This window comes from Gavia stellata, chromosome 1, assembly GCF_030936135.1.
Source record: "Gavia stellata isolate bGavSte3 chromosome 1, bGavSte3.hap2, whole genome shotgun sequence".
In the NCBI taxonomy this organism is placed as follows: Eukaryota; Metazoa; Chordata; class Aves; order Gaviiformes; family Gaviidae; genus Gavia; species Gavia stellata.
In genome coordinates, this window is record NC_082594.1 from 15,256,960 (window position 1) to 15,270,041 (window position 13,082).

Below are 13,082 nucleotides of genomic sequence, written 5' to 3' on the forward strand. Positions count from 1 at the left end.
ATCAGAAGTTGTTCATACATCACCAGCACTAGGATGCATCATCCTCCCAAGTTCCTGCACCTTCCTGTAGGCATGCATGCACGCTGTCTTTGGGGTGATACCTGGACATGCACCAGCCCTCCCACCCCCTACTCAAATTTCAATGGAAGGGAAATCCAGATAGGAACTGCACCACAGCCTACCCCAGCAAGTCCCCCTGTTTCCCCTCCTTCTCCTTATGTACCTCCATGCCTTTTCTGGCCCTCTGGAGATACCAAGATTTGCACGCTGGGAGCAAGTCGGTCTTGTCACAGCCAGAGGTCAGAAAAGGCACACAGATACCCAGCAGTGCTGCTGCCCCTGTGCCAGCACCTTCCTCACTGATTCATGGAGACATGTCACAAATCCTGCACAAACTGAAGCTGGTTAATCCACAGAGGATATTCTTTCCCTTTAAGGTGTTATCAGTGCTCTCACCGATAACTAGGGAAATTTCTGCTGTTTTTCAGATTTGATGTAAAAATCAGTAATGTAGAAACCTCAGGTTGTTAAAGATCCTCAGACAGCTTTGTAAGACTAGAGGCATTAGCCTTGCTGTCTCTGTAAATCCCTGCCTAGATTCTTTTTTAAGTTTCCCTTCCTGTTATGTATTAAATGTTGTTGCTGATTTTAGGCTAGAAGCGGCTGTGGGGTAAGAAATCCCAGCGTATATTTTATAGATCAACTTCTTAGGTAAGATCATTATTATTTTATCATACAAAGCAGTGCTGAAATTTCACTATCACATTAGTTGCTGTTTACCTACCAATGTACTCACATCAGATGTTGCTAAATAATTAAATAGCGTTCTGACTTAATCCTCCAAAATTCTTTTCTGAAGAGAAGTGGAGAATATTAACTTCTACAGCTTCATACTGTAGGTAGTGGTTCATTCTGCAGACTTTCTGGAGATACTGCTATTGTTGACTTTTTTGTTAGCAGTGCTCTACAAAATGTTTTAAATAGAATAGATCATATCTTCAGAAACTTATGTTCCTCTCCCACTCTAATTTTTGCTTTTTTATTTGTCGCTTAGACGTCAGTTCAAGATACAGCTATTCTTCCTCCACCCTATCTGCCATGTTGCTGTAACTCCTCAGCCTTTCCTGGCCAGCAAGAGGCTGTTACAGACTCTCAGCCTCACCGACCTCCATGGGACTCAGAACAGTAACACGGACTGCAGCCCAAACTTTCCACTGATGTTGATGTTGTGTGGTTTTAGTTTTTAAGATCCTTACGTGAGAATACTAATGTGAGGCCATACAAAACATCTAGCATCCATGGAAAACTCCATCCCACCCCCACTACCTGAAAACAAAGTTGTATTAACTAACTTTTGTTAGCACTACCACACTTCGATCCAATTTTTGGTAACAGTTGTTGCATTTTTCAGTTCAGATTTCTACACTGACAGAGAGAGATGAAAATAAAATAGTACATTGTAAGGGGAGAAGTATGATTCTAAGACTCACTTGGGAAGCTATGAGAGCAGCAGACTTCAAAAACTGCCTTGAGAAATTAATAGGAAACTTGTTCTTAAAGGAAGAGGAAAAGAAGACCTACAGAGAGGAAGAGTCATTGCTGTCAGCCACAAGCCTGCTCTTTGCATCTAATTTGTCAGATAATTTAGTGAGAGCAGGACTTAAATGTCTCTATGGAAATTTTAGAAGTTCTACTGCAAATTTCCTCAAGTATCCCACTGCACTGGAGTTAACTTAATTTCACCCTCCTGGTACAGTGGAGCATGTCGATCCTAGACAGAGCCTGAACCCCCTGAGCAACCATCCTAGTCCATGTGCTCCTACCAGGACAGAGGAAAGCAAAAGCCAGGCAGTGGACGTGGTGCAGGCAGATCCATGAGCATATGGATTTGTCCTTTGTTTCAGAGCTAAGAGAAGCTCGAGAGTTTTCACAGCATGGGATTCCCCTTCGAGTAAGCACCACTAGTACTATATCCATTTATATCAACTTCTAAAAAGACTCCTCTCCCACACGTGCCCAAAATAAAACTTCCATAACCTTTAAATTACGATATCAAGATCTTTCTTTACTTAATATATTTGGGTCATAGCAGGTTTACTGGAGTTAACCATAAATTAATAAATCCAGCAAGAAAAAACAAAAGAAATATATCTTCAACTCATGTATAATCCAACAAACTTAGCAAGTGCAGATAATAAACTAGAAATTTCTAGTACATGTGATACTTCATTAGTAAATTTAAAAAAACACTTGAAAATTGAAAGTAATTTTAAATTAGTTTAAGGAAATAATGCATAAAACAAAAAATTAGCAGAGCAGAACTAAAGTAATATAGAAAATCAATTATCGCATTGCAAAACAGAAGGAAAAATTGGTTTATAGTCTTCCATCGTGAAAAACAGTTGGTTAGGAATAATTCTCAAAGATGTGTTTTCTGAAAGGATTACCCAAAAAAAAAAAAAAAAAAAAAAAATTAGTACAATGGTTCTGATCCCACATAAATCACTAAACATGGTTAGAAACTCACAGAATGTGACCGTAAACATTGCCACACACTGTAAACGCTTAGAAAAAAACCCCTACAATCCCCTGTTTTAACTAGTATCTGGATCTTTTATGGCATTAAGCTCCCTGTGTGGTGTGGTTTGCAAGTCAACACATAGCACTCTCGAGCTCAGCTGTTTTGTGTGGGACAGATGCAGGAGCCCACTGCTAAGTGATCAGATGTATCAGACACCATCCCCATCACAAGCCCCCGCTCACGAGTGTCCTTCTCCTACGCGGAACTCGGCAGGCGCGTGGGTACATGGGGAAGGGAGGGCACTTTCCCAAACTACAATTAGCAGAGAAATGGTAATCGTGACATACGCAGCACAAGTCTCTATGGCACAGACCTTCTGAGCTTTGTGATGCCGGTTTCCAAAGCATCCTCCCACAAGCTGTACCTCAGTTAAAAGTATTTCCTGGATTCATGCTGGTGGTACCACTGTTACCTTCTCCTGTGATGTGCCAGGTGTTGTAGAGGTGTTTAATTGACGTAATCCATGATTTAAAACACTGCTGTTGTAAGAACTCTGCTGCCAAACACCCAGCGGCTGGAAGGCTGACAGCTGGACTGTGTGCAACGCGTCTGTTTGCAATGCACTTCAGGAGCCTTACAAAAAGTGCCAAGTATTGGATTATTACCACTTGGCAGGCCTAAGATGTGTATACAGAGTAGGACTAACAAAGTTTAGCAGTCTGACCTGGCTACCTGGTCTAGAAAAGGGGAGAAAAATCATGTCTAGAACAGCTGAAACATGTACAGCACAGGCAAAAATCTTACAGAAGAGAAAGAAAACGTAAATCACTCCTCAAAGATGAGGAAATCTTCCCTTTTGAAAGGCTTCTAAGCAATCAGTCATCATTCCTAAATTCAGTCAACGTGCATGACAGGAGAAACCCAGGCTGGGCCAGGAAGAAAATCAGCACAACCAAATGTCCATTTGAACTAACACCAGTGCTGACAGAAGAAGATGGGAGGCAACAGCCCAGCACTGTATAGTGCACCCTGTCAGTCTGCTGGGCACATACCTATTTGCTAGTTAAGATGATCAGGATGCATAAAAATAACGTTTCAGGAGGAACCAGGATGCCTGTGGCTGCCAAGTCTTTTCAACACCTCCACAGTCTCAGGCTTGTTACTGTCCAGCTCCGAGTTAGACACTGTCTGCTTGCACGTGGTGGGTCTCTACGTGTCATGGTGAAATCACGGTCCTCTCCTTTCAGAGTAACAATTCAACTGGCTCCATGGTAGCTTGCCCTTATTAGCAGCAATTAACCACCACCTGATTAGAAATATATGAGATCTCCTGTGCAGCTCAGGGATTACAACCTGCCATGTGCACAACTAACAGCGTACCACAACTGAGCCAAGCGTAAGTCTATTGGAAAAGCTATTTGTGCACATGGTCAGGAGGGGCTGCTACTGCTGCTGCTGCTCATTTACAGCCGAGGTCAGTTTGTAATATGAACCTACTAAACACCTGGGCTATCCAGCAGAACTCCCACTACCTTCAACAGACCAGCACTTAAAAGAATATGAGGTGCCATTTGTAAGAGATGCACTGTTTCATTCAAGATTTGGTAACAAAGCAGCAAAGTTTCACGGAAATGCTCCAGTTTGAATAACTGTAAAATTGCTATCGTTGCATCATACAGACCTTGTGATCTGTACCGTTTTCTGGGATATTTTTAAATCCAATTTGCATCAACCGTGATCTTTTGGTTCCTGATCCTTCTTTCTACCAGCACGGGAATGCCTCACAGATACTAAAAAATTTTTCAAAACCCTCAGGTCTTTAATCTCTTCACTAAGGTAAATACTGACATCAAAATCAGTATTTAATCAACTCCTAAGGGCAAAAAAGAACTCCAGTCACGTTCTTCTGAGCTGGCAGTGGGCAAGGTTGGTTTTGTTTTTAATTAGTGGTGTATGAGGGAGAACATTAACAGTGGTATGACTAAGGGCACTACTGAACGAATATTTGAGCGAAGAGGCGGGCGTCACATCTACTTCTCAGTGATTCACGATTACTATTATTATTACTATTTGTCATTTTTATTTCATCACTACTCTTCCACATTAAAAGAAAGTGGCTCATCCACAACAAAGCTTTCACCCAGCAAATCCACATCCACAACGCTGCCATTTTGTTCAAATGAGTAACTTTTTTTAAAAAAAAGGAAATTACAGTCAACTCTTGCAGAAAACAAGCTATCCACACTTCCCACGTAGCTTTGAGAACACACCTAAAACGACAATTCTTGATATGCAGTTCCTCTTCTACTCCACTTACTCGGGGTTCTTGTACCCAGTCTCACATTTCATTCCTAGTGCCAAAGCTTGCTTTTTCTTTTTCTTTTTTTTTTTTAATATTGACAGATGTTTATTTAGATGTATTAGGTTGGGGGGGGACAATAAAGCTGTGCTGCCAATGGTACTAATGGTATGAAAAAATGTAGTTGTACAGAAACGGATACAGAAAATAAGCCCAGACTTTAATTAGTCATCTTCACATTATATTCCATAACTTCTATTTCACTAAAAATAGTATGCTTGATTATGCATTTAAGTTGTCACTGCTAAACAAGTAATAACCATTCTACTGCAAGATAAAAATGTTAATCCATTCCAGAGAAAACTGCATGTAATTTAATTATCACTAAGCTTTTTGTCCACGTTTAATTGTCAAAACTTATATTTAAATACTGCTTATCAATGCAAATCCTTTAAACCTCCTGTTGAGTAGGTTCTGCGTGCGAGTGTCTACACTCACAAGTATGTGCGCAAACATGTATGTAAGACTCATTTTATGCACTTTAAGATTGAAGCCCTTTGCTAAGTCATTGCCTTGCACTGCATCACAGTTTGAGGTATGAAACCAAGTTATAAAGGATTTGATGAACACAGTTTAACTGCAAAAATTTGTTTTGCTCATGTCTGCAGAGCTGGAAGGTCTGAACACAGCATGATGAGCTAGACCCACCATGACGAGTCACCTTTATTTGGGGATACTGATAGTTGGCAGGAATTCTTCAAGTAGCCAGTTATTATAACCTTCAGCTTTTGTGGTGGCAAATGCTGCTGGGAAGGTGTTTGACAAAGAACATACTTGTTATTAACATTTATAGTGAAAAGTATGCCATATATATCCCACACATTTCTTAATCACTACTCCACCTTTCTCATGCAAATTTAACAAATTACTTATATTTACATGGAAAGCTTCCAGTTTTATACAATTATGTCCCACAGGGAGGTGACTTTCATTCGTCCGGTAACTACGTAAGAGTGATCCACAATATACCTTTTTCTTAAAAATGGGTATAAATAAACTTACAAAAATACTGCAATGGGTCAAACAAAATCGATTATGAAGTATTAGCTAGGAAACCATTCAGGTAATGTAGCTGACCAAAGGAAGTGTTAAATTAGTGACAAAGAAAGTGTTAAATTAGTGAGCATATGCAGTGAATACAAAAGTGCCTAACAACTAAACCCAACAAATACCGCAGGTCTTCACCAAAAACAAACATATGTTGTTCAATTCACCTTTGAGAGGTAATTTTCAGGCTGTGTACCAGCTTCTGCATAAGCTCACTGTTTTTTCAAACAGCTTCAAAACATAAAATGATCTGATAGAAAACTGCATCTACAGAACACTGAGTCTGCTCCAGGGATGTGCCGGAATGGAGCATGTTGAAGACCACCAAACCAGCACCTGTCCCTGGCCAGTATCATGCACTTTATGGACTGAGCTGCATGGGTAAGTTAGAGCAGTACTCACTAGCAACCGACCTCAGCTCTCCAAGGTGAAATAAATACTGTCGGTCTGCTTTGCTGCTCTTTTAAAAGAAACTTTCATTGAATGTCTCACCCCAAAAAAACATGGTTATGGTTTCTTTTTTCCTCATTTCTGATGAGGCAGGAAATATCAGACCACATGACTGATTTTTTTGTTACTAATTAACCTGCCAGGCTGAAATATCAAAATAAATATATTTTCTTTTGATTTAAAACGAAATATTCATTTGTGATTCTTCATTCAGTTAAAAAAAAAATGTATTTAGGAAAAAAAAAGCAGAACTCAACATTAAGCGTATCTTTAGTTCAAAGTGAAACATTCGCTTCCAGATGCTTGTAGCAAAAGCAGAGGGAACTAAAAGCTGGATTTTCTGGGGCTTGGTAATTATGGTGATGTTCTTTTACCCAAGACTTCAGGAATTAAATTTAGTCACCCAGAATCCAGACATGATTTTTTTTTTTTCCTGTGCCCAGTAGGAAGTAGATCCATTAGTCCTAATTCATAGGAAAGTGTTCCATCCACTAGGCTATAAAAGGAAATGACACCCCTCCATACTAATGCTTCCACCTTTTTGCTGTCAACAAAACCATTGCAGCATATTTTCAGAGGATATAGCATCTCAGCAAAGAGACTAGCAATCTGAAACACAGCTGCCACATTGCACAGTACTCCCTGAAGAGATTATGCCTAATGAAGAGTCTGGAAGATAATTTTACAGGTCATTTCAAGCAAGATAGTTGAGGCTGGAGAGAAAAATTATGTTATGCCAATAGCAGAAACTGTTATATTGCAGGCAGGAAAGAAATTATTAAACATATTATTTAACAAAGTTTTAAAGTATGTATTGTGGTTGATAGTGCCAAGAACACTTGATCTGAAAACCACAAAAGCTGAGGAATAATCTACGCCTCAAGGCAGTTACGCACATCAGAACCCTTTTTTCCCCTGTTTTCATCTGATAATTTGTGTGCCTCATTTACTTTACAACTGACATTTTAACGCATAATTATCCTTCCTCACGTGTATAAAAAAACATATTTATTTTTCACGATGCAAAATATTTCAAAGTATAAATAAGCAATATAACCAGATGTCTGACTGAATTAGTGTATTCTCACTAGCTTAGTACACTGACAATCTGTTCTTCAATAACATTTTTTCAGCAGGGAAGTTTACATACAAGTACTATCATTTTCAAATCCCACTGCACATCAGAACTCAGATTTGAGGTTAGACCTTAAAATGCACTTTCCATCCTGTTTTAAACTACAAAACCAGGCTCTTTGTCAATGAAACACTTGCACAAGAGGGAAAAAAAAAAAGTATCCATATTTTTGTATTTCAGGAGGCAATCTTCTGACATGTATGTAGCAATGTATTTTTTGGTACATTAGGGGTGAGACTTGATGACTAGATGGAAGAGGACTATTAGAATGAAAGTGTTTACTTGCATATAATTTCTAATATAAAATTATTAAATTCTTTAAAAGTAGCCTCATCTTTTGGAAACCATTTAATTACAAATTCTGCAGACAGCCTGAAGTGTGTTTTTCCTACCAAAAGTTCTGAATTCAAAAGAAAAGCAAGATTTTTCAGCACAAAAACCCATTAGAATTTTGTTTCGCACCATACCACAAACAAAGGTAAGAGTCTTCTCTCCACTTACTGCCAAAAGGCTGTGTGACCCTACTTGGCATGGCTGATGAGCCCAAGGTACCATGCTGAAGTCTTGTTTGGAACAAAGGTAGCAGCTACCCCGGACACAAAAAAGCTGTTCTTCAGAAAGAGTGGCACTGAATTCATACTCATTCAATATGATGCACATTGTTAAGCCCAAGTACTGAAACCCAAAGCCTCGAATATAAGAGTAAGTCTGCCAGGTCTCTTGCTACTCATGGTCAGTTAACATTGACAGGTCAGTATTTCAAATGTTTTTCCAATTTACAGGTAATTTAATGTTTAAGCACACTATACTGTCTCAGCCTAAACATAACAGAATAACCTAATCAGCACAGCTGAACTCAGTGACCCAACATCAAGGCAGCTGGGTTGATCACTGACAATTATTCTGATTTTTAATGCGACCATGCTATTTTACAATTAATAAATCATCTGAAAAGTCATTTGGGGGGAAAAAAAAGGCAAACTCAATGCCTTTTATTAAACAGACAATTATTTGCTGTTATAAAGGGACTGTATATCAAGGCTCAGGAGTAACACCACTGAACTTAAGTAGTAGTTTGATGGATTAGGGCTTTAGCTACAAATACAAGAAATAGTTCTCTTAAAATGTTTTTTTTTTTTTTTATTATCCAGCCACTAGACCACTTAAAGGCAGTCACAAAACAACACATGAAAAACATGTTCTACAAACAACACACGCAATAATGTCAGCATTAGCACTAAATCGCCACTTGAGGAAAACCATTCCATGGTATCAGACTACTTTTCAAGCGACGGTCACATGCACTATTACACCAGTAAGCATGTTACCCTCTCAGTAATGTTTAAAAGGAGGTACACTTCAGCTTCTTTTGGACAACATCTGTACTCTGCATTAATCACCATCGCACAAGATATTCTTGGGGCATTTCTGCACGTGCAAATGATGCCTATCATTTTCCACTTAGTTTGGAAAAAATACCCTTAGTAAATGGATATACCATGAAATGTAAGTAGCTTTAGTTAAAAAATTTTAATACATCAACTGATGTAATCTGGAAGCTTATTTTCTTGTGTTTGCATTTAAGAGCGGACATACCATTCAATCTCAAGGGACACGTAGCTCTATCTCAATGAACAGATCCACAGACCCCATGGTTTAGACTCGTAATCGAATGGTCACCAAAGATTCATACAAGGACTTGAAGAAAAAATATGGCACTTGACAGCTTGACCAGCTCCCTGAGCTGCCACATTTCTGGAGAAGTAGCTAAAGAATAATGACAAACCATGTATGGACAGACTTGATGAGGCACGCACGCTGAGTTCAAGCAGATTCACAGCACGTGAAATACTGATTTTACATAATTTATCTGTCAGGGTAATACATGCCCTTCATCAGCGGTATCCTCGGGATCTCCGGAGACCTTATGACTCTACAGGTACAAGGTAGGATTCATATAATACTCTCTACCTTAGTAACATCAGGAAATACGGGTCATTTGAGGATTTTCAAATAAAACAGAGAGAAGTACTCTTACTGCACATAGATGACAAAGATTATAAACAGTAATGTCCTAAACATGGGCCATCTGATTATGTTCTTGGACATATGAAGGCCACTAGTAAAACTAATGACTTCTGGCTGAAAAGACAGATCTAAAAAATGTACCTACAACATGATATAGGTGGAATTTAGGCAGGAAAATTCAAAACTTGTGCTTAGTAATCACCATACCCTGGAGAAGCCTATACTCACTGCATTCACCCCTGCCAGCCAAGGAAGTCCTTGCAGTGGTTGCCTGTAGCCATTGTCTACAGGTGCCTGTGAAGTGGCGCCTTTCTACATCCAGAGAAGCCCCAAAGGGCAGCTTCCCCTAACGTGCATGTGAAAAACAAGCACTGGCCACTAAAGCACTCTTTTTAGTAGTGATTACATAGATTTGAGAAGGGGCACATTCCTCAAATTTATACATGCCACGCCTATCAGGTAGCTTCTGTCTATTTTCTCAAAGACTGATGGAAACACCTTCCATCAGGGAGGGACTCCAGGGTCCTGGACCTACCTGTACCACAGAATCAGTCACCTAAGGCCTTGACATGACATGATTGGAGATAAATTCCTGCATTTAGTGCTACCCTAGTTCTACAAAGCAACTTGATTAGGATGTAGGCTTTCCTTAAAGCCACTGTGAGATGATGAGAGGCCGTCACCACACTTGTGTGCTGGACCAAGAGCCGCTAGTACAGGCTTATATTGCTGAAGTGAAAGTATCAGCACCCCACAGACCTCGTAAATTATGTTTTAAGAGATGCTTTGAATCACTTATGCAAAATACATCTTCTCATAGCTGCACAACCATTCTGAATGAGTACACAGCAAAGGAGCTTCAGAATTGCCATATTAGTTCAAAGCTGAAATCTACTAGTCAGAAGCAATCTCTGAACTAACCATCATGAGTTTTTTCTTCAGAAAGCATTCATTAGACAGATGCATTCACATATTTTGAGATGGGGTTTAAGTCCAATGTGCGATAGCTACATGAGCATGCTGAATTAGTACTCTACAAAGACACTTAGGAATAGTAATACAGCAGTGAATTCTGAAAACTCCGGTTGTTTTTAGCTGAGTTTATAAACAATCAAATACTGTGAGTGTTGCCAGTTTTGTTGCTGTTATTCCTTTCCTATATGCAGGTAGTTGGCAAGTGGCTGGCAAGTCACTCATAGATAAAACTGCAAAAAGTAGAGAGTTTGATAACTGGAACAATTATTAAAAGTTAAGCAATAAAATACAATTTGTACAAAAGCAAGTACACATCATCTGGTAATCACCGGAGATTTCAGGACTCATCTCACGTTGTTTAATACCAATTTTCCCCCTCTGTGGGATAGCTTCTCCTCAGAAGCATTAACAAGTGGTAATTATAGACGTCATGCTGACAACACATAACCAGAGGGACACTGTCAACACTGAATGTCAATTGACCTGGATGTTAAAAACTGCGGTTCCTGGAACCTTTATAATTTATGTTTTGTTTAGTTTTTATTGCATATGTTCTTACACCATGCTTTAAATGGTAACTATCCGGCAAAACTTGGAGAATGAAATTACACGAGGCTACACGATTTTGACAAAATGCAGTAATGAAAGGATTATGGTTTTATGAACATGCCTGTAATGTGCCCTCTCTCTATGTGAGCAACTAATCGTAGGAGTTAAAATTCCGGTAACTATATTAATCCCATTAGATACCGTTAGTTTTACGTAAAACCGACCTCGCCCGCACCGCTCTCCACAGCAAACTGAGGCTATCCTGCGCGCCCGTACAGCGGGGCCGGTATCACGGCCTGCGCCTGGGCAGGAGACCTCTGCCAGCTGGGCACGGGGGTGCGACTGCTGCTCCTCCGCCTTTCGCAAACACAAGCACCCCGCTTCTCCACCGGGAAGACGACGAAAGGCGCCCACGTCCCCACCGCCGCTGCCCACGACGGGTCCCGCCACGGGCTCTGCCCCAGCCGGAGCCCGCGGGCGGGCAGCGGCCCCTCCCGCCCGCCGCGGCAGCCAGCGCGGCCCCGCGCCGCCCGCCCCCCCGCCCGCCAGCACCTGTCCCGCCGCCGCCTCCCCCCCGACAGCGGGAGTTAGCGCACAGCCCGGCGCCCCGGCCCGCTCCGCGCCCGCGGAGGGAGGCAGACAGGGAGGGAGGGAGACAGGGAGGGAGGGTCCCCCGGGCCCGGCCGGCGGGACTCACACGGGGTAGAAGGCATAGGGCGGCAGGGCGCTCTCCTCGCACGGCTCCGCATCGAGCAGCAGGTAGTCCTGGCTGTCGTTCCGCCGGGCGCCGGCCGCTGGAGAGCTGCTCTTCCGCGGGGCGTAGGGCTGCGCCTGGCTCATGGTGTCCCGCGGCTGAGGCACCTGGACGCGCAGCGGTTCCCTCAGGGCGCCGCGGAAGCAGCGCGGAACCGGCGCGGAAGCGGCGGAGAGCGGCACTGCACCGGCGGAGAGCGGCACCGCGGCTCTGCCTCCTCACGGCGCCGCGTCCCCCGGCGGAGCGAGGGCAGGGCAGGGCAGGGCAGCGCCGCGCAGCTCCGCGCGCCGGCTCTCTCCGCGCCCCGCCGAGGGGATACTATGTCTAAGCGGTGCCGCCGCCGCCGCCCGCCGCGCCGGAGGCGAGGCGCAGCTCGGCACGGGGGCAGTAAAGTTTGCGGCGCGTCAGCTGGCGCGGCTGTCCCCGGCCGGCGGGAAGGGGCGGGAGGTGGGAGGGTAACGGGCTCCGCTCGCCGCCCCTGAGGGGCTGCGGTGCGCCCTCCGCGCCGCCCTCGCCGTCCCGCCGCCCCCTCCGCCTCCCGCCCGGTCCCGCCGGCTCCGAGCCGATGCTGCGCCGCCCCGGCTCCCGCCGCCGGGTGCGCAGTGCCCGCCAGAGCGGAGCTGGCGCTCAGCGGCCGCCCCGGTGACTCGCCCGCCGCGGTGACACCGCCTCACCTGCGCTTGCACGGTGCGGCCTTCTGAGTAGAGGTGTGCGCACCTGTGCTCCAAAACAGCCCCCAGGAGAGGGGTAATATTCTGAAGACAGCCTCGGCAGGGACAGTGCTCACCTTCAACCGCTTTGTATAAGACATAGCCCACGCTGAGCTGAAAAAAATCACGCAAAACTCTCCCCGAGGGATCTGGCAGGACTGCGAGCGTGCAGCTGGCGGTTGGCTCCCGCTCTTAGGAAGCAGGAGCAGGTCTTCCTTTATTTTAGCTTGGAAATAGAGCGTGTGCCGTGCTTGTGTCCTTTTACAAACGCTGTTCGTCTGTTTGACAGCAGAGCTTGTTTTTATCACGGCTAGTAATTTCAGATACGAGCAGGGGCAAAATACCATCTTTCTTAGCAAAAAAAGCAATACTTTTGCAGTAATAACACTTCAGCGAAACTCAGTCTGCTTGTGTTCTCAGTTCTGCTTCACTGGTAGCACTTTGGTGGTGTTCTTATTCTACTTATGTAGACTGTAATAGCTTAAAAATAGTAAAGTAAGTACAGACTTTTCTAGGAAAAAATGTAAGGCACTGAAGAAATGGCATATGACCTA

At 43.1% G+C, this 13,082-nt stretch overlaps 1 protein-coding gene across 1 annotated transcript in view; it reads right to left on the bottom strand.

Annotated features, from left to right (window-relative positions):
- TRPC6 (transient receptor potential cation channel subfamily C member 6) overlaps positions 1-11,904 on the bottom strand; it is a 109,765-nt gene extending 97,861 nt beyond the window's left edge. Inside the window, exon 1 of the mRNA XM_059817646.1 lies at positions 11,762-11,904. Coding sequence (XP_059673629.1) covers positions 11,762-11,904 — 143 coding nt within the window. The remainder of the gene's footprint in view (positions 1-11,761) is intronic.
- Between the last annotated feature and the right edge of the window lie 1,178 nt (positions 11,905-13,082).